Genomic DNA, 21,834 nt, shown 5'->3' on the forward strand with positions numbered 1-21,834 from the left:
TTCTTCCATATGAACTTTAATATCAACTGAAAAAAATCTTTTAATGATCACATTAAATTCATTTACATTTACTGATACATACGGTGTCAACTTGGTCACATAACTGCATAGTTATCATGTGCATGGTCTTTCCAATGCTTCCTTCTGTGCGTGATGTTGTCTTTGCTTGCTCTCTCAGTAACTGATTGACTGACTGTATTCATGAAGGCTTATATTTTTGTTCTCATTATTATCTTTGTATCTATACATTTTAATGTCTGTAGACTCCCATTTTCCTAGCATTTTAGTATCTTGCTTATCAATTTTTAATGGTGTCCTCTCATGTTCATCTATCACATAGTCTTGCTTCAACAACTGAACACATCACATGCTCACTGTCAGTCCCTAGGCACAGGCTCCCCACTCAGCTCTTGGGTGGATGTATCTCATCCTTTGGTAGATTCCACAAGATGGGCTGACAGGCACAGGATTTCTGTATGTTTAAAATGGTTTTTCCTGGTCTTGCTACCTGAAAGACACATATATTCTTGATTTGCACTTTCTTTGAAAATGCCACCACTCCATCCCTGCTTTGTTTTATGTATTGTTTTTGAGACAGCTGATGCCAGTCTAATTATTGTCTTGCAAGTTACTGGATTTTTTTTGGCTTGGAAGCTCTGAGGATTTTTTCTCCATCTTTGAAGTCTGCTAGCATTACTAGTCTGTATCTTAGACTCAATTGTTGCTGGTCAATTTTCCAAAGCATCCGGCAAGCCCTTTTGATGTGAAGATTCAGCCATTCTTTAATTTAGAAATTTTTCTTACAGTCTTACATATTGAGACCATTTGTTCCATTTTTTGTTGTTGTTGTTGTTGTTTTTCTTCTCCACAGATTCAGATTATATCCACGTTGTTTCTTCTTTGCCTGGCTGTCATGTCAACCACTGTCCCCCTGACCCATTCTACTTCTTTGCCTCCTTATCATTCTTCTGGCTGTTTCCCCACCTTTCCTCGATGTTCCTTATTAAACTTCATGTGAATATCTTTTTCCTTGAACATCTTGAAATTTAGTCTTAGTATCTGAGACAATTTTATCGTTTTCTTCCAAGTTTTCCAGAGTATACTAAATTCTTCTCATTTCTGTTCTGAGTTTCTGATTTGAGGACTTTTAAAAGTCTCTCCCCAAATGCTTGAGGGTATTAAAACCAGTTTGGAGTGCCATACTCGACAGTTTTCTTCTGCTTTGGGGTGTTTGCTTCCTAGGGGTGGGATAGGTCTTCAGTTGAGGTGTTTATTTGTTCAACATCTTAATATGAAAAAAAAAATATGAAAATTTTCAAATATCTAAAAAGTCAAAAGAACTATAGAGTGAACATCCATATTCCCATGAACCAGATTCTGTAACTGTCATTTTGTTCTACTTGCTTTATCACAGATTCATTTATCTATCCACCAACTCATCTTATTTTTTTGATGCATCTGCAAGTTGTAGTCAGTGTATTTCATCCCTCAACACTTAGGCAAGCACATCCTTAAGTAGTTTAACATTAATTTAAAATTTTTTGTAAGGTAAAATTTGCCTATAATGAAATGTATATATCTTTAGTGTACTGTCCTCTGAATTCTGAAAAGTGCATGCAGCCATATAAACCACATCCCTATCAAGATACAGAACACCTGCCCCACCACATAATGTTCCTTCATGCCCTTCCCAGTCGATGCCTGCCCTAGCTCTCTCAGGGTAATATTGTTCCTATCCACCTTAGTCTTGGCCTGTTCTAGAACTTCATGTAATTCAACTATACAGTATGTCCTCTTCTGTGTGAGGTATTTTCCCTTCAGCAAAGGCTAATAGCGAGTACACCAAGTGATATAGTGCACAAGGATTTGTTTGCATTTTCTTTTTCTTTAAATCACACATAGTTTGGACTGTGGGCATTTTTAGTCTTCTAGTTGTGCTTACTATGTGGTTTCTGTAGCTGTATTTTTGTTTTTCTGAACTGTTTGGAGAATTCGTGGAGAGTCTTGCATTTAGATGGCCATCCACAGTGTTTCTGATTGTGAACATGTTCAGACACAAAGGAAGAGAGATTGCTTAATAACCACCTGGATTAAAAAATGATCAAGACTTTGCCACAACTGTTTTATCTATCCCTCCCCTTCCTCTACGGCAATATTTTAAAGTACACCTTGTATATCATCTCATATCAGTTCTACAAACTTCAGTGTCCACCTCTAAAACAAAGACCTTTTGTTTCATGGTCCTTGTCATTATCACACCTAACAATATTACCCAAAATTCCTTGGCATTGGTTGAAATTTAGACCATGTCCAGATCACTTGGACTGCTTAAGAAAATCTTCTCTTACAGTTGGTTTGTTGAATCAAGATCCAAACAAGGTCTACACTTCACATATTGCTGTTGAAACTTTCCAGCATTCCATCCTTTCTGTTTTTTCCCTGTAACTGATGTCAAAGAAACAGAGCTGTCTGCAGAATGTCTCCCATCCCTTTGTCTTGTACTTTTTGACTTCTTTTTTAATATCAAAGTTTTCTATTACTAATACATTTCCATTCATATCACTGCCATTGCAACAAACATTTCTGGAACCACCTTTCTGAAATTTAGTTTGACATACTAAGCATTGTAAACATGCTTAGTTAGTTGAATATACTTCTTCCCAAAGTAACAGTTCTCAAACATTTTGGTCTCAGGACCTCTCTATGCTCTTGAAAAACACTGAGGACACACCCCCTCAAGAAACTTCTGTTTCTGTGGGATACAGCTACCAATATTTACTATATTAAAAAATAAAACAGAAATGTTTAAAGACTACTGGAGCCAATCAATAGGTGTTGGTGTGATGACATCATCTTATGTGATAGAGGTTCTGGAAAACTCCACCGTGAAAGTGCAAGTAAACAAGAGTAAGAAAGGAGAGTGATATCTCAGTATTACCACAAAAACAGTTTTGACTTTGTGGATTTCTTCAAAGGGTCTCTATGACCCCTTGGTGCCAAACCATAATCTGAGAGCTGCTGCCATAAAGAATGGATCTGATCTTTGGAAAAAATGTCTTTGGAATCAGGTTTTGTAAAGCAATTTTGATGTGTCCAAAATGAAGCAGAACTATAAAAATGGATTTAGGGATCCCTGGGTGGCGCAGCGGTTTGGCGCCTGCCTTTGGCCCAGGGCGCGATCCTGGAGACCCGGGATCGAGTCCCACGTCGGGCTCCCGGTGCATGGATCCTGCTTCTCCCTCTGCCTATGTCTCTGCCTCTCTCTCTCTCTGTGTGACTATCATAAATAAATAAAAATAAAAAAAAAATATTTAAAAAAAATGGATTTAAAAAAATTAAATTCAAGTTCAATTTGGCTAACATGTAGTGCATTATTAGTGATTCATCAGTTGCATACAACACAGTGCTCAATTACATCTAGTGCTCTCCTTAATGCCCATCACCCAATTACCCCTTCCCTCCAACCACCTCCCCTCCAGCAACCTTCAGTTTTTTTCCTAGAGTTAAGAGTTTTTTATGGTTTGTCTCCCTCTCTGTTTTTTCATATTTTTCTTTCCCTCACTTCCATGTTCATCTGTTTTGTTTCTTAAATTCCACAAGTGAAATCATATGGTATATGTCTTTCTCTTATTTTGCTTAGTAGCAAAATACCCTCTAGTTCCATCCACGTCATCACAAATGTGCAAGATTTCATTCTTTTTGATGGCTGAGTAATGTTCCACTGTGTGTGTGTGTGTGTGTGTGTGTGTGTGTGTGTGTGTATCACATCTTCTTTATCCATTCATCTGTTGATGGACATCTGGACTCTTTCCATATTTTGGTCATTGTGGACATTGTTGCTATAAACATTGGGATGTATAAGCCCCTTTGAAATAATTTATTTGTATCCTTTGGACAAATAACTAGTAGTGCAACCACTGGGTCACAGGGTAGGTTTATTCTTAACTTTTTGAGAAAGCTCCACACTGTTTTCCAGAGTGGTGGCACCAGTTTGCATTCCCACTAACAGTGTAAGAGGGTTTCCCTTTCTCTGCCACCTTGTCAACATCTGTTGTTTCCTGAGTTGTTAATTTGAGCCATTCTGACTGTATGAGGTGGTTTCTCATTGTGGTTTTGATTTGTATTTCTCTGATGCTGAGTGATGTTGAGCATTTTTTCATATGTCTTTTAGTCATTTGTATGTCTTCTTTGGAGAAATGTCTTCTGCCCATTTCTTGACTGGATTTTTTAATAAATCTTATAAAACGGCATTTATATCAAAAAAGCATTTAACAAAGAATTCCAATAATGTTCTGTGCTGTGACAAAAATGTTGACATGTGGGTGGAACTTCCTAAAGCGACTGCTGTGGAATCATAGAATGTCAGCACCGAATGGCCTTCAGAAATCTCTGAAGGTCAACTAAAGTCACCATCTGAATCTTTATATGTCTGGGAAAGACGTGTTTTGCTACTTCGGAATTGCTGGTAGAGTGTAAATGAGTGCAACCATCTAAGGATACTCTTTGGTGTTTTCACGGGTAATCACATGTCTGCGTGCCCTAATGCACGCTTTCTCTGCTTTGGCACTTACATTGTAAGCTGGACAGCCCTTTAAGGTGGGGGGCTGCCCTTTTCACTTTAAGATGGCTAGCAGAAGGTCTGGGCTCTACCCATTGCACGCCAGTAGCACCCCTCTCCTCAAGTTGTGACAAGTAAAAATGTTTCTAGACTTTGCCAAATGTCCCTTAGCAGGCAAAAATCACCCTGGCTGAGAACTACCACCCTAAACTGAGCTCTGCTTCTAGGAGGAGTGCTGTGAAAAACTTGAGCTTAGGGTACCAAGGATATGAACAAGAATATTCAGAGCACACTGTTCATAGTATCAAAACCAGAAACAAATCAATGACCACTGATAGAAAAAGGGATAACTAAATTAGCATATGCTCATATAATGGAAGATTTCATATCAGCAAAATCAATAAGCTATAGCTAAATCAACTATTTGAATGATATTAAGTAAAAAAAAAAATGTCGTGAAAAAATTAAGTCCCTGAAGGTAACATATGATATCTTTTAAAAATAATTAAGTACAACAGGCAAAGTTAAAGAATACGTTATTTAAGAATACATATATATGTATATGTTAAAGCTTCCCTTGTAAAAGGGAAGGGAAGCGAGAATGATAAGCAAAGGGATGGTTAACAGTTCCCTACAAGGCAGAGGCAGGGGATGGGAGGGGATGCTCACCAGGTGTTTGGGTTGCAGAAAAATCCTAGCTCTAGGGCTGGGTGGTAGGTTTAATGTTTACCATATTATTAAAGAAATACGAGAGGGCCACACCTGGATCATGAATCAAGGATCATGATCAATTTAATTTTGTACACCTAAGTTAAAATAAAATTTAAAAAATCCCAGGTCTCCACACAATCTGTGAGTCTGGTCCACTGCTTCCTCAGTCTCCTCTCCTCCCCTGGCTCCCGGCACTCGGGCTATCCTAGCCTCCTTGGTTTTATCCGAACACACCCACTGTCATCCAGTTAGGGTCTTTTGTACCTGTGCTGCCCCTCCCGGACCCAGCTCAGCACTGCGCCCCACTGCCTGCAGGTGGAGGGCTTCCCTGACCCCCGCCCTACTCCCACAGCACCTCTGCCTCTCTCCAGCCCCTGTCCTGCTTCCTTTCCCCTTAGCCTTAGCCTCATCTGCCATCATATTGTGCAACAACTGGTTGGTGTCCCACCCATTCCCGTTCCACAACACAGGCTCCAGGAGTACAGGGACGTTGGTCAATGCTGAACAGCACCCACAACCATGCTTTTCTCTCCTCGTGCTCAGAGTATTTACTGAGGAAGTGACTGAATGCTTCAGCAACCTAGCTCATAAAATAGCCTGACACCAGAGCTAGGACTTACCAAACAAACTCGCCTTCACTGGAACTCCAAGACCACAATGGGTTTAAAATCATTTGTCAAAACGTGCTGCACAGATTATCTGAGGCTTCAGTGGGGCACCTGGGAAATGTGCCTCTTGGGCTCTATCCTGGAGCAACAGAATCAGAATTTCTATGCTGTTTGCCATGGATGTGCATTTCCCACAAAGTACACTGGTGATTCTTAGGTCTCCTACAGTTAGAGGACTGTGGAACCCAGTGGAGAAATCAAAGTCTAGAATAATTAAGCTAGTTAAGCTGTTCACCAGTCTTTCCTTCCACAAGAGCTTCTGACAGAGCAAAATGAGATGTGTCTGAATGGTTTAAAAAAGATGTGTCATTCAAAAGCAAGGCATGAATATGTTAAAGACATTAAAGATTAATTAAAATGTATATTTAGAAAGATAGATAAATACGTTTTATCTCTTGTAAAACGTAACATAAATATTAATTTATTAAATATTGTGTATATTTCAAATACTGTGATTGAGGATTCATCTTTTTCTTTTTTTCTACATTTCTATACCTAGTGGATCAGTCAAAAATCATAGATTAATATTTTAAAGGCCAAAAGAAGCCAGCTGCTTGTTCTAGTCTCTGATTCAGTTAAGCTCTTACGATATTTTGACTGTTTGAAGCAAATTAATAATGGGATGTTAGGTGGTAGATTAACTGAAGCTAAATATCAACATAGCTAGATTTATTTTTGGATGGCTGAGCTCATCCCTTAAAGAACGGAAACAGGATTTATTATATCATGAGTTATTAACTTACACAACACTGAAGCAGCCCCCTCCACCCCCCACCAGGGCAGAGAGCCAGCCACAATGTATTTAAAGATTATGTAAGAGGCTGAAAGTTTATATTTCCCATCAGCTAGGACTTGGTGTTTACAGGATACAGTCAATTACCTAAGGCGCATAAAGATGCCAGAAGAAGTTAAGGCAATAACTGTTCTGACAGTTCTGGAATTAAACGAGTACCCATGCTGATTGCCTCTCCCCTGAGCAGCAGGTCCCCACTGTAGCCAAGATGGGCAAACTGATACATATGGAAGAGAAAGATACTTTCATCTGTCATTTGTGTTTCTATGCAGCAAACACTCCCTGAGCACCTCAGGGTCCTCCCTTCCCGCTTCTAGCTCCACCTCCCACACAGGCACTCTCTGGGGGTCCACACGTGTGGAAAGGATACCTGTGTGTACTTCAAGTCAAACACAGTGCCCAGGCCAGAAGGGGACTGCTCCTAGTGGTTCTCATGGGCTCTGAAGCCCTGGTGCCTCCAGCCAACAAAGAAAGGTTGGTTTTGCTTTCAATGAGCCAAACTGACTCCAATCGCCTTAAAAAGTACCAATTCTACCCTCTCCCTTTTCTCATTCTATACTGTGAAAAACCTGATGATAGACTGTGGCTCCCGATTACAGATCTTTGCACACCTACAAAGTTTCTTGGCAGTGACCGCTTGGTGAGGGGAGGAAACCAAAATGGATCATCACCACACTTGCCTTTTGTTCATGGAATGCTCTGGAGTTTAATGACTTTACATCTTTTACTATGTGTGTGCACAAAGAAATCCCCACCCCTGGTACTCATACACCCAAACTGGAAGAGATCTATAACCAGATCAGCAGAAAGTGTTGATTGCAAAGAACAGGTCACTTAACTGGAGCCATTTCTGGACACCCCTGTAGGCCAGTGGGGGCATCATGCTGTTGTGTTTCACAGCTCAAGTGGCCCTGAGGAAAAAGTGGTCTGCTCCACTGCACTAGCCCCGGAGCTTGGTTATTCATCCACCTGTATTTTGGTGTATGTGTAAAAATGCTCAGGCCACCATTATTTAAAAAGCACAGCTGGAAACAACCCAAACACATACAGAAAAAGAATAAAGTGTACATGGTCATAGAATGGACTATTACACAACAATGAAGATGATCCAATTACCAGGTATGACCACCAGCATGGATATACCTCAGAAATCACACACACATGAGAGACAGAGAGAGAGAGAGAGAGAGAGAGAGAGACCAGAAACAATACACACAATCTGACCCTATTTTTATGAATTTCAGAATTTAACAAAACTAATTTGTATATTATTTAGGTATGCATGCCTATCTTGTAAAATGCATTTAAAAGGAAGAAAAGAGGAGGATTATCAGGATGGTGGTGACTCTGGCTGGAGAGGCAGGGACTGGAGAGAGGCATATATTGGTATAACCATAGCTCTGCTTCTTAAATTGAGTGGTGAGCTCATGAGGTTATCATTATGCTTTATATTTGCCATACGTTACACATATCCATTTGTAAATATCAAATTACATCATAAAAAAACCTTAAGAAGAAATTAGCAGCTCAGGACCTGGTAATCCAGGTCTTACTTGCCATCACTACGAGCTGTAACCAATAGGATGAGGAAAGTACCCCAGAGACTTAGGAGCTGTGTCCAGGCTGTGTGGCCAGGTGAACCCCCATCCCAAATTTTCTCACTTGTAACAGGAAAACAAGTGAAGGTCTACTTTACCATGCAGACTCCTGCTTTCCCAGCCCTGCCTCTCTTTTGCTGGGGAATCATCTCCTCCACTCCATGCAGTTGCACACGGCTAACAAGGCACAACACCCCTCCTGTCCCAGAGGAGGAACAAGCCCAGGGAAGTCTGGTAGGAATGTTTCGCCCAGGCCATAGAGACAGGCACAGGATGGAAGGCAGTGGATGCCGAATCATTTGGGCCAAAGTGTCCCCCCAAAGGACCATCGTCCTGCTCTGGATGCCCCTGGAGCCACCCTGGTTTTTGTTCCTCCTCGCAGATCAGCTCTACCTTTAGGTCTGTGAGCATCTGGCATCATTAGAAATCAAGACCAAGACAAAAACAAACCTTTTCTTATATTAATCAGAGCAGGTTTCTGTTGATTGTGCTCAAGGAAGCCTGGCTGACTCAGGAGGAATTATCATTTTATTAAAAAGCACAGGTGCAGTTTGGGCCTTGGCCAAGGCAGGTAAAAGGAAATGTCAGCAGAGACTGCTCGTGTGTGTCCTGCTTCACCAGCCTTGACTGTCTGTCCTGGTCAGTCTCACTTCCCAAAGCTTTCCAGAATACACGGTACTCCAGATGTATATAACCCACTGCAGACTGATCTCCAGAAAACACCACTTCCAACTCTTGCCTGAACCTCCCACAGGGCTTTCTTAACTGCCTATGGTGCAGGTCCCAAACATTCCCACTGAGGTCATGGGGAGCCGCTGACAAGCAAGGGCAGAAGAGGAACTGCTGGTCCTGCTCTTCTGCCAGGTAAGAAGTCCCTCGGCCTCAGAGAAGGTGTCTGTGGCAGCCGCAAATGGGCCAGAGGTTGGCAACCTAATAAAATGTCATCTTGTGAAAGTAAAAGCCAAACCAAGCAGTGATGTTGAAAGTATGATTATCCACCCAGCAATCTGATTCTGAATCAGGTCTCTCACTGCTGTTCCTATCAACATGCACCACCGTATGTGAATTCCTCTGTCACCTAAGGAAGGTAACAACTAGCTGGCTAGAGGCATAGAAGATTCTGAATTAGTCACGCATGGGGGGAAAATGCACATCTAAAATGAGGCTCTTCCCCTGAATCGAGCCCTTAAACTCCCTCATCGGTCTGTTAAAACAGCGGCTCCATGGGAAAGCAGATGGGGCTGACAGGTCATTGTAACATAAAAGCCCGCCTTCTCAGGTGGAAGTAACTCTGATATCTTAGACCTGCTTACCTATGATCCTTTTCACTTTGCTCATTCTCTTCAATGCCAAATCCCTGTCTCCATCATGAAATGGAAGCTCAATGACCCAGAAATAATTTGAACAAACCTATTTCACTGAGGATGCTCTCATTTTTATCTTCATTAACTCCCTGGTCCCTGTCAAGTATGCTGAAAGCAGGATTTATGTTTTAGCTGCTGGGTCTGGAGGATCTTAAAATTTAGACAATTTGTACATTTAACAGAGGCAGAAGATATTACATGTTTTGTAGACAGATACAAATTGTTTTCTTTTTCCATTAAAAGAACACTGTATTACCTCACACTGTGTTTTTTAACTGTAAGAATTTAAAGTAGCACAATACCCAGATGAAGTTCACTAATTTCTTTCCCATATAAGAGATAACACACATTTAATAAGCCCACATCTCTTCCTTTCTTAAGAGAAAATCACACACACACACAGTAAACCCATTCTCCTCAGGTGAATGGCTGGAGTGAATTGTACCTCATCCTGGGTGACTGGCTCTCTATAATAAGACTGCAAAAGTAAAATGCTAAAGTATGAGGAGTTCACACAAGGCCCCAAAGCAGCAGCAACTGACCAGACACAAAAAACACTCAGTCTTGAAGCTCACCTCCCGATGCCCATGAAAAACCATCACTCTGATTCGATTAATTCTGCTTTCTGTAAAATGTGGTGGCTCCTCCAAATCTGTTTAGAGAAGCATTCTTCAAATTATTCTTCAAATAATTATCACATACAACATTAGAAAAGCCTCCCTTCCCTGAGGTCTCTATGCCTTTCTAATTACTAATAAAATTTAACATTTCTATTCCACTGTATTTCCCAATCACACCTGTCTTTGGTGAATTTATGCAAATGCGAACATCAGTGGTATGGGTGTGAAGCCAACTTGCTCAGAGCAACTCAAGATCAGAAACAACAAACTGGAAATCATCAGTGATAAGGTCTTAGAACACTTTCTTCAAATACATAATGGATTTTAGAAGCGATTTTCCGTAGAACCTGGTTCTATTTTATTCTTAGATTTTATTAATTAATTTATTTCACAAAGAGAGAGGAAGTATATGAGTGAGCAGGGGAGAGGCAGATGGAGAGAGAGAATCTCAAGCAGACTCCATGCCCAGCGTGGAGCCCAACATTTAGCTCGATATTATGACCCATTAAATGGATCGTGACCTAAGCTGAAATTGAGTCAGATGCTCAATCAACTGAGCCACACAGGCGCCCTGAACCTGGTTCTATTTTAAAATAGTGTTTTCCTTAGCAGGATCTAATAGTTGGGCATTTCTATTGTCTTGGGGACAATATAAAACTGATTCACCAAAACATCATGAACGGACTTACATGTAGAATGGTCTTACAGTATAGTTCTCCTTTGGGTCATTCTTAGATGGGCTCCACAACTTCATTCAAAAGCCAAGTTTCAACGTGCAGAATTTTGAAACTACGGGATACCAGTGAAGAGAAAGATGCTATTTACCATCAAGTTGGGATTTAGTCTCTATTCTCTGGATCCTACAACACACAGCTGGAGACTTAATCTTGAGGCTAGGCTTCTTCCACATGGCCCTATAGACAGGTCAAGCAGAACTTACCAGAAGCATTGCTGATGTGCCATTGGGCCTGGATAAGTGGATGGACATTTCAGGAAACATCCTGTCAATGCGGCTGATCACATCGTCTACATACCTAAGTGGGAAAAAGAAATGCACACATATGAACTGGAAGCTTAGTCAAACACAAACCTACAGTGTACTAAAGACTTCTCAACAGTGGTTTCTCAGTGCAATATAGTCAAGAAGACAAATGGGATTTATAAGTCTTTTTATAAAAAATATTACTCTCTCATTCCTCCTTTTGACTTTCAGGACTAACTTGTTTTGGGGCTTTCTTCTGGTATTTACCTTCATATTTCTACACCAAAGGTTTTTTTTTTTAATTTTTTATTTATTTATTTATTATAGTCACACAGAGAGAGAGAGAGAGAGAGAGAGGCAGAGACATAGGCAGAGGGAGAAGCAGGCTTCATGCACCGGAAGCCCGATGTGGGATTCGATCCCGGGTCTCCAGGATCGTGCCCTGGGCCAAAGGCAGGCACCAAACCTCTGCGCCACCCAGGGATCCCTACACCATACGTTTTTAATGCCAGTTCTTGCCTTTTCATTTTATTTTCTAAGTTTCTATTTAAATTCCAGTTAGTTTACATACAGTGTAATATCACCTTCAGGTGTACAATATAGTGATACAACAATTCTGTACAACATCTAGTGTTCCTCACAAAAGCATTCCTGAATCCCCATCATCTATCTCACCCATCCCCCCACTCACCTCCCCTCTGGTGACCAGCAGTGTGTTCTCTATAGTTAGTTAACAGCCTGTTTTTTGGGTTGTTCCCCTCCCACTTCGTTTCCCTTCCTTTGTTCATTTGCTTTATTTCTTAAATTCCACATGTAAGTGAAATCATATGTTATTTGTCTTTCTCTGGCATATTTCACTTAGCATAGTATTCTCTGGCTCCATCCATGTAGTTGCAAATGGCAAGATTTCACTTTTTTTTTTTTTTACAGCTGAATAATATTCCATTGTGTATTTTTCTTTTATCCATTCTTTATCTATTCATCAATTGATGGACACTTGGGCTGCTCCCATAATTTGGCTATTGTAAATAATGCTGCTATAAACATTTGGGGTGCATGTGTCCCTTTGAATTAGTATTTTTCTATTCTTTGGGTAAATATCTAGTAGTGAGATTGCTAGATTGTAGGGTAAAAATATTTTTAACTTTCTGAGGAAGCTCCATACTATTATCTAGAGTGGCTGCACCAGTTTACATCCCCACCAACAGTGCAGGAGGGTTCCCCTTTCTCCACATCCTTGCCAACATCTGTTGTGTTATTGATTTTGGCCACTCAGACAGGTGTGAGGTGATATCTTATTGTAGTTTTGATTTGTATTTCCCTGATGATCAATGATGTCGAGCATCTTTTTATATGTCTGTTGGTCATCTGTATGTCTTCTTTAGACAAATGTCTTTTCATGTCTTCTGCCCATTTTTAAATTGGATTATTCCTTTTCTGGTGTTGAGTTTTGTAAGTCCTTTATTTTGGTTACTCACCCTTTATCGGATATGTCATTTGCAAATATCTTCTCCCATTCCATAGGTTGCTTTTTAATTTTGCTGACAGTTTCTTTCATTGTGCAGAAACTTTTTACTTTGATGTAGCCCCAGTGGCTTATTTTTGCTTTGGCCTCCCTTGCTTTAGGGGACCTATCTAGAAAAAAGCTGATATCATGGCTGATGTCAGAGAAATTACTGCCTGTGCTTTTCTTGAGGACTTTTATGGTTTCAGGTCTCACATTTAGGTCTTTAATCCATTTTGAATTTACTTTTGTGTATGGAGAAGGAGAATGGTCCAGTTTCATTCTTTTGCATGTTGCTGTCCAGTTTTCCCATCACCATTTTTGAAGAGACAGTCTTTTCCTCATTGGATATTCTTTCCTGCTTTGTTGGAAATTAACCGACCATATAATTGTGGGTTTGTTTCTGAATTTTCTATTCTCTTTCATTGATCTTTGTGTCTGTTTTTGTGCCAGTACCATACTGTTTTGAATACTGTGGCTTTGAGATCATGAACCAAGCCAAACCAAGAGCTGGACTGAGCCAAGCAGGCACCCCAAATCTCTGCATATATTTTCAGTAGCTGAGCCACGCAGTGGCTCATGAGTACATTTATTTATTTGTACAGCTTTTGGTTTTGCCTTGATTTTCACTTGGTTAGTCATCTATGTGCCTACTATAATTTCATCCTTGAACTCTCTACCTGACTGTAAGACCTCTCTCACTATAGTCAGACATACCAGCAATGTGTCAGTTCTTTTTTTTCCTGGAGACATTCCTCTAAGAGTCTTCTCTTCTTCTGGCTCAGATGGAACCTAACTCTCTTAAGGTTTAATAATTACTGAAGTTAAGTACTTATTATGGTGTCTGGCACACACTGAGGGCTGGAAAGTTACAAATACTCTCACTGGAACATCATAGGCCTGTTCTGTAGAAATGCCCTCTCTTAGAAGGATGAATTTTCCCCACCAGTGGAGGCTCACTGTGATGATGCCAACCCACAGCACTCACAGAGCTAGGTCTGGCTCACATCCTTTGAGAATAAAATCGTACCAGCATTTGTGCTCACCACCCAATCAACACTGGGGATGTATAATACAATAGCTGAGATGCAAAACTATCTATTAAGGGTTTTGCATTGGATTTTGTATCCATTGGATATGATGAATTAAATTATAAATCCATTAGATCAGGGACATATAAAAGCTATGTTCTCTTGGGGGAAGAGGGAGATTAACTCTCCACTCACAACACAAAAAGATTTTAGTTCAAAGCTGGGGTCATGAGATAGCAAACAACATAATGCCATTTGTTAAAAAGTGAACACCAATGTGTCAGTTATGAAAGTTAGGGAGTAATCATACTGATGAACTTATCAGTTTCCTTAGAGACTGTCCTGTACAGTTTCAGACTTGAAGCTGAAGGGAGGGGAAACCACAGAAGGCCCAGTGGTAAGTTACAACAGACTGGAGTAGAGATGTGTGAGAAGAGCTGGTGCGGAAGGCCACTTGCTCCTGGGAAAGGGAGTTGACAGGATATGGACATCTTTCAAGTGTGTGAAGGGCTTTTAGGGACTTAGTACCAAACAGTTCTCTCCCACCTCTACAAAAAAAGACCATAAGATAAGGGCAAGGCCTTAAAAAGTGAACTAGCTCAGAAAAAATGAAAGGTATTTCTTAAAAGCAAGGTCCCACGCTGTTGATTTTTTAAAAATAATCTCTACACCGATGTGAGGCTTGAACCCACAACCCCAAGACTAAGAGATGCACACTGCACTGACTGAGCCAGCCAGGCGCCCCACCCCCCACAATTCTGTTGATTTTTTTAAAAGATTTATTTTATTTTAGCAGAGAGAGAGAAAGTGCATGTGCGTGTGTGCAAACGGGGGGAGGAACAGAGAGGGACAAGCAGGCTCCGTGCTCAGGGTAGACTCCAATGCGGAGCTCAATCACACAACCCTGAGATCATGACCTGAGATGAAATCAAGATGACTGAGCCAGCCAGGTGCCCCTTCTCATTCTTGTTGATTTTTAAAATGGCTGAGGAAACCACCTTTCCTGGATGGTAAGGAATAGACCAAGATACTGCATATCATCTTGCACTGTTCCCTTCCAGATTTACAGCTTCATGACACAACCTTGGCTCTAAGCATAAACTCTACAAACAGGTAAAAAGATGAACAAAGGAGGCGGCTAAGTCATGTTGCATCACTGCTGATGCTTTTTGAAATGGTGGAAGACATGTGGCAAACTTCATGTCAAAAGTTTACACCAAGTCACTGGAAACATTTCTGTATTTACATACTTTTCTAAATCTGTATGTTGAAACCCAATTACTTAAAAAAAAAAAAAAGAAACCCAATTACTTCAGACTCAGCAGGAAGCACAAATCCACTGTCCTGTGTGATTGGAGGTCATTGCTAAGTATATGCTAATGAGGAGGGGGCGGGCAATGTCTTCGGAACCAATCCTCAATCAATAACCATCATAGATATGGACAGGAGGATGCAAATGAATATGCAGGACTTCAGTACAAAGATAACATCATAATTTGCTCTCCCTTGTACCTTTCACCTTGAAGGTTTCAAAATGCTTTCTGGAAAACCTGTTTCTTTAATAGGCTAGGGAAGTAGGGGAATGAGTAGGTTCAGTGAAGATTCCAGAAACCAAGTTCAGCGTGTGGATTTCTAGGATTCTACGCCAAGTATCTGACTTTGCTTGCTTTTAGTGGGGGGCAGAGTTCTAAATGGGCAGAAAACAAATGTTTCCTGCCACTTCTGGATTCCTTTATTTATGAGATCTGTTAATACAGGACAGTAGAGTCTGGGGTGGCATGTTTGGTTTCTTCCCCTGATCAGTGACCTCAGATGAAGCTCAGCAAACTTAATCCAAAGATTTTATGAAGCAAAAATGAATCTCAAGGAGACTGTTTTTCATTCACACGTCTAACATAAAGGAGATGCAAATTTTCTTTCTACAGGTGACATTATGTGTTTGCCAAAAAGAGAAAGAGAGAAAGCTGCGTTTTTAACTGAGGAAAACAATGTCTAAATCCTAGAAGCAAAAATCAAAACATTTCATTTTCAGATACACCCAACCTTTAAAACGCAAATCCACCACTAGTAACTTGACAGAAATAAGGAAAGCTAGGAACATCAAATTAAAAAGCTGGAGACAGAATGACACTTCCTTTTTTGCCTCGGGTGGGGGTTGGCATGGAAGGTGGTCTTCGCTGTACCACCTTCTTGGCAGCACTTCTAGGGATGCTGCCTCCCGAGCCTGTGAGCTCGCCAGCATCTGCGCAGAGCTCAGCAACGTGTTGCGTCCCACTTTGAGTGCAGGACTGAGGACAGGTAGGAACAGCGTGCTCTCCTCCTACACGTCCACCATATGCTCCATTCCGTTCTATGGCAGGATCAAATTCCTTTAATTTTTACCTTTGGAATATAGGCAAACAAGCAGTAACACAGCAGTGGTGACTAGTTTACACTTGAGCAGACGCGGCGCGGAAAGACATTAATTTAGTGCCAAATTGAGCAGTGAGTCACAATTTGCACATATCTGTCAACCTGTTAACAGGGTAATAACTTGGAAAGATTGCTGTTCCTATTTACATTACAGAGGCTTTTCAAAATGGAGAGCTGCTTGAAGTTCTCCTCCCAAAGCACTCGGCCAATGAGCTGGCTTATAGTCCAAGAATCGGGCTAGAAACACAAACTCCTAGAAATCACAGGTTCAGATCAAGGTGTGATTTAGAACTTCGATATCTTCAGGCAGAAAGTTAACTTTAAGCAGTTAGATAATCCAATCTCCCTGTTCTGCTCTCCAGTTCCAATCAGACTCTCAATGGTTTCCAATCCAATTTTTCCCAGTGCGATCCAACCAATTCTCCGTAAGGTTTCTAAAGGCTTCCTTAGGACTAAGGTCCTACCTCAACAACTTCAACATCTCAGTAGCATCAGAAATGATCATGCCATTCTCAGATTTCTTTTTTTGTTTTTTAAAGATTTTGATATATGAGATATATATATATATATATATATATATATATAGAGAGAGAGAGAGAGAGAGACAGCACAAGCCAGAGCAGGGGTGAGGGGAGAAGAGGGAGAAGCAGGCTCCCCTTAGCCGGGAGCCCGATGTGGGGCTCAATCCCAGGATCCTGGGATATTGACCTTAGCCAAAGGCAGATGCTTAACCAACTAAGCCTCTCAGGTGCCCCATTCTCAGATTTCTAACATCAATTTTTGAAGCCCTATGAACCTTGTTCTTTCTGATTGTCTTCAAGTAGCTTGGCCTGCTCCTTACAATGTCCTTAATCATAGAATTAAAGAACACTGGGCACTCAGAGATCTCTTATCAGAGAACCTGTCAATCTAGGAATGAGTAGCATCTCCAAGAGGTGATCTGCATAAATGCCCCATACCACATCTCACCAGGCAGCCCCTGGACTGCTGGACTGCCACCCCAGAATCTGCACCCAATTACCCCACTGCAGCCCTCGTAGAATGACACACAAACATCACCTTCAGAACCTAAAGGTTTTCTGCAAACACATAAAAGACTAACAGGTTTTCCAATTTCTTTTATCTTCCTGGGTCACAGAACCCTCTAGGAAGGTACTGAAAACTAAAATGCATGTCTGCATAGCATTTTACATACAGCTGTCTGTGGTTCATAGGCTCCTTAAAGTCCATTTGTGAATCCCAAGTTCAGAATAACTGCTCTAGACCTGTTTTGGAATTGAGATATGTTGTTTTCTTCTTTGTTCTTTTCTGAACAGTTTTATTTTTCAACAAAGCTGCCTTCATTTAAGAAGTATGTGTGTACTTGCTGTAGCCTAGAAGTGAACACACTGAAGTAATACAAAGGAACAATGACTCTCACAGTCCTTGTAATCTGAAAATTATGCTTCCATGATGAAGTCCAAGGTTAGTTTTTGTTTGCCTGTGATAAAACACCTGCCTCTCACTGTTACTTAGTCTTTCCAACAAAGTCAAGGACCTACTTCTGGGACTGTAGAGGTCACTGGAGGGCAAGTAACCATTTCTGCCCTCCAAAGCCTTATCACCTGTGTTTTCCAGAAGCTCCTTGCTTGTATCAAGAAAGAGGTCCCTGCTTTCTATATCACTGCTTAAGGCACAGCTCGGTGGTGAGCTTAAGTCTCAAGTCCTAAGGGGATCGAGGAGGCCCTGCGGTCCAGCCTCAGCCAGCCTCCTTCTTTCACAAGCCTGAGAAGGCTTGCGCTACCTTGCATGCCATGCACACTCTGTATTCTCCATCTAGAAGAGTCTTTCCACAACCACTTCTCTGCCCCCATGCCCAGGTCAGTCCAGCCCCATGCTTCAAGTCTCTGGTCTCCAGCTTAAATGACACTTCCTCAGGGGGCCTTCCCTGGCCCTCCCCTGCTGCCACCATCAGTCATGTACCCTACATCTCACTTTCTATGGCACTTTTAATTCTCTCTGTAGCTCCCATTCCAGTTTAATTAAGCAGTTTTTCTCATGATTATTTGCTTAGCGTCTATCTCCTCAAAAGGATTCTCTGTGGGATGTCATGGCTGCTTTATTCAGTGCTGAATACATGCCATGGTGCCTGGGACCCACTAGACATTCCTTAAATATTTGCTGAATGAGTAGACAGGGCATTAAAAGTAAGCCATGGAGATCCAGGCTAGGCAGGTATGGAACAACTCAAATGCAAAGTTCTCTGCAGTGGATGAAGATTGGAGGTGCTGAAGAGTGCAGTACATTAGCCACCGAAAAGCACGAACAACAACAATCGAAAAGCTCCACAAACAAACCTCAAAGAAAGCAAGAGAGATTCTTCAAAGTCTTACAGCTTCATACGCAGCTACAAAATCCCTGCATCTGTTTTAGTAGAAGCTCAACGACTCTTAGAAGCAAAAGCCTTCTAAAGAAGTGCACTGTGTTATTGACATGCCAGTTTTAAATGTTGCTTTTAACGAACTAATTAATTCTGCAAAAACATTAGTACAAAGATAGGTGCTACCAAATTGGGATTACAATACCAAAATGATAACAAAACAGAATGTGGAAGACATTTCTAAAGATATCAGTTTTGCAAAACATTAATCTTCTATTCCACACATTAAAATATATTACAAACTATTTGTTATTAAGAGCCTTAAAATAATTTGCTGGACAGATGGCTTGGTTCTCTAAAGTCTGACCCCGCCTCAAAAGGAAAAAAAAGAAAAAAACAGCCAACAAACCTGGACTCCAGCCAGTGATCCCGTGTTAGTGAGATGTTTAGCAGCTCAAACCAGATTTAAATAGCATCTACCCCAGTGTGTACGACACATGCTGTTCATTTTCTCCACCCATACAAAATCTGAAAGTTAGGAATGCATATATTAATAAACCACCTTTTTAGGGAGAGGATAATGCCCAGTAGCTATCAAAAAGGGAATCATTTGCAGTATCTGAAAATGATTCAAGATTTTCCTCCACACCTGTCCAGAATGATGAGTCCAAGAGGACTGCCAGTGGGTGGGAACAGAAGGGGGTTTGTTTAATTACTCCGCAAGAATGAGACTGCTGGAGACTCAACAATCGGTCTCAATAAATGCTGAAGAAAGAAGACAGGAAACTGAGGTCCAACTTCTCAGATCTGTAAGATATTTGTATCATGTCTGCGAAAGCCTTCCGGTTATTCTCTCAAGAAAATTAAAAGTATTTTCTCAACTGTACATGAAAAGGCAAGACTAAATGTATCACAGGCAGGAATAAGAGCATTTGCTTAGATTTCTGCCCCATCTTTACCACACTGCTCCACTATCCCTATTATTCTCTTCCAAGGAAAGACACTCGAAACTTCAAAATCTCTTTATGGAAACTCAACATCTAAGCAGAGACGCTGTCAAGATGAGGCAGAGTTGTTTCCTCAGAGTGAACTGGTGACCAAGTCAGAGAAGTGGAAGGGAGCTTTCTCCTGTTCTCTTCTTAGTAGCTTATGAATTTTGAACTACGTGAATACGTTACAAGCAAATATGGGAGAATCACGAGGGCAAGCTGACAAAAGCTCAAGTTGAAATCAATGCACAAAGACCCATCACATCCAGAAACACAGAAATGAACCTGCCTGCTTTCCTTCTTCCAGCATGAGGGTCAAGCAGCAGTCTCGTAAGTTCATAGGTGTATATGAACTAGAACACATGGCAAACAGCATCATAAAACCAGAATTCTTCTTCCACATGATTTAGAGAGGTGAAACACCATTAACTATCCCTATTAGATCTATTAAAGCATATATGCTGAGTGCCTACAGTGCTCGACAAACGACTGTGTTCAGGGAATGCTGTTACATACTCGGGATAGAGACAGTGGAATGAGTTGCCCACAGAAGGCTTTCTGTGAGTACCAGATGGCTGCATGGATGGCTCTTGCCTGTGCTTTCTGCTGGACACTCAGGAGAAGCAAGAAAGAAGGCACTGCTTTCCAGTTTTCAAAGCACTTCTGCATTCTTCATCTCATTTGTTTGCTCGCCAACTCTGGGAAGTAAGAAGGGCGAATCCAAAACTCCCGTTTTATAAGTGACAGAAAAAAGAAGGTTAAGCGACTGCCCAAGGAAGCAGCACAGCTGAGTGGCAGGGCTGAGCCCAGAACCTATGTCTGATTCTCCACTTCTTGCACATCACACTGCTTCCCTGAGGTCTGTAAGGATGCCACGGGAAAAGCAGATTTCATTTTTGTCATTCCCTAGACTTTTTATATAACAACAGAGAAATTTCAGTAGCATAGTAATGAAACAAAATCTATGAGTTCCTTTCTTCCCATTCAGTAAATATTCATTCAGTGCCTATGTGAGCCAGGGATGCAATACTCAGGGACTCTATCCTCATAGGGCTTGCACTTCACTTGCTTATAAGCCATTTTTCTTCAAGGCCACAGGCTTATCTCCAGAAAAACAGGACAACTAAATTAAATTTCCTTCTATTCTCCTATTGGGTTTTTCATTTTGCAACTCTCAATAATGTGCAAAATTGTCAGCTAGCAGGAAGGGACGAAATACTTGTTGTGCATTTTATCTTATATTAATAGCTAAACATTTATTCAGATAGCTGTGGGCCTCAGTTTCTCCTAAAACATTAAAACAATGTATTAAACCTGGAAAGAATTATAATTTCACTCAACGTTTACCTCCTCTACAAGCCCTTACATGTTAGAGAGACGGGGGCGGGGGAGAACCCAAACAAGAAAAAACCCATATTGAGCTTTCCAGCAACACCAATTAGCAATAGTTACTCTATCAGTCATCTCTGGTCAGATCTAGTGAAATGACACTTGGAGCTCAGACGGGCAGTGATGCATGTGTGAACAGCTCACACCGTGAGAAAGCACCCCTGGGCTTCTGACTTTCAACCAAGGAGCTGGTCAGGATAGACAGTGCATGCTGGAAAGCTATACTCCTTCCCAAATTCCCACAGCTTTCCTTCCCAGCCCCAGTTGAGGCCTGGTTTACTTAGTGCAGACTGACCCGTTCAGGTTTGGCACCTCTTGGCAATGTCCTCAGTGACCGTGTCCCACTAATTCAGAATTCGCTGCACACATGTGGAACAAGATTCTGTTCCTATCTGATTTCTAATGTCTCTGAGAACATACGTGGTAGATTTCATGAAGAGAGATGGCAAAGACAACGCAAACAATTGCTGAACACATAACTTGTTCCAATCATAATAATACATTAAGCAAATGCAGAAATGGCCAGAAACAGCCAACACATTTCAGGAAAATACAAAACTTTTTTTTTCTTTTTTTCTCCCCTCTTGGGACAAATATGTTTGTACAACACAAGTTTTATTTTCACTCATCAGGCCATCACTCCTTGAGGAGAGAGTCCAAGGCCCACTCGTCTCCAGTCCCTGCAATGATTTTGTACTTAATACACATTTCATAAGCATTTCATGGACTGGACTGGGTTAAGCAGACTGGATTGAGGCTAAATAAAAAAGTGAAGAGTCTGCAGAACTGTGTTTTGTAATTGCTCCTTTTATAAAAAGTAAAAGTAAAAAATTCTAAACCAGAAAATACCACCCAC

General features: G+C 41.0%; 1 protein-coding gene across 6 annotated transcripts in view; it reads right to left on the minus strand.

Annotated features, from left to right (window-relative positions):
• Positions 1–21,834, minus strand: part of MED27 (mediator complex subunit 27) — a 200,003-nt gene that overhangs the window by 57,065 nt on the left and 121,104 nt on the right. For all 6 annotated transcript variants that reach the window (XR_013353932.1, XR_013353931.1, XM_077851162.1 and 3 more), the window contains exon 4: positions 11,253–11,346. Coding sequence is in view for 4 of the 6 variants with exons in the window: in XM_077851162.1 (XP_077707288.1) it covers positions 11,253–11,346 (94 nt within the window). In the remaining 2 variants the exon portion in view is untranslated. The remainder of the gene's footprint in view (positions 1–11,252; positions 11,347–21,834) is intronic.

The sequence above is a fragment of the Canis aureus genome, chromosome 16, assembly GCF_053574225.1.
Source record: "Canis aureus isolate CA01 chromosome 16, VMU_Caureus_v.1.0, whole genome shotgun sequence".
Lineage (NCBI taxonomy): Eukaryota > Metazoa > Chordata > Mammalia > Carnivora > Canidae > Canis > Canis aureus.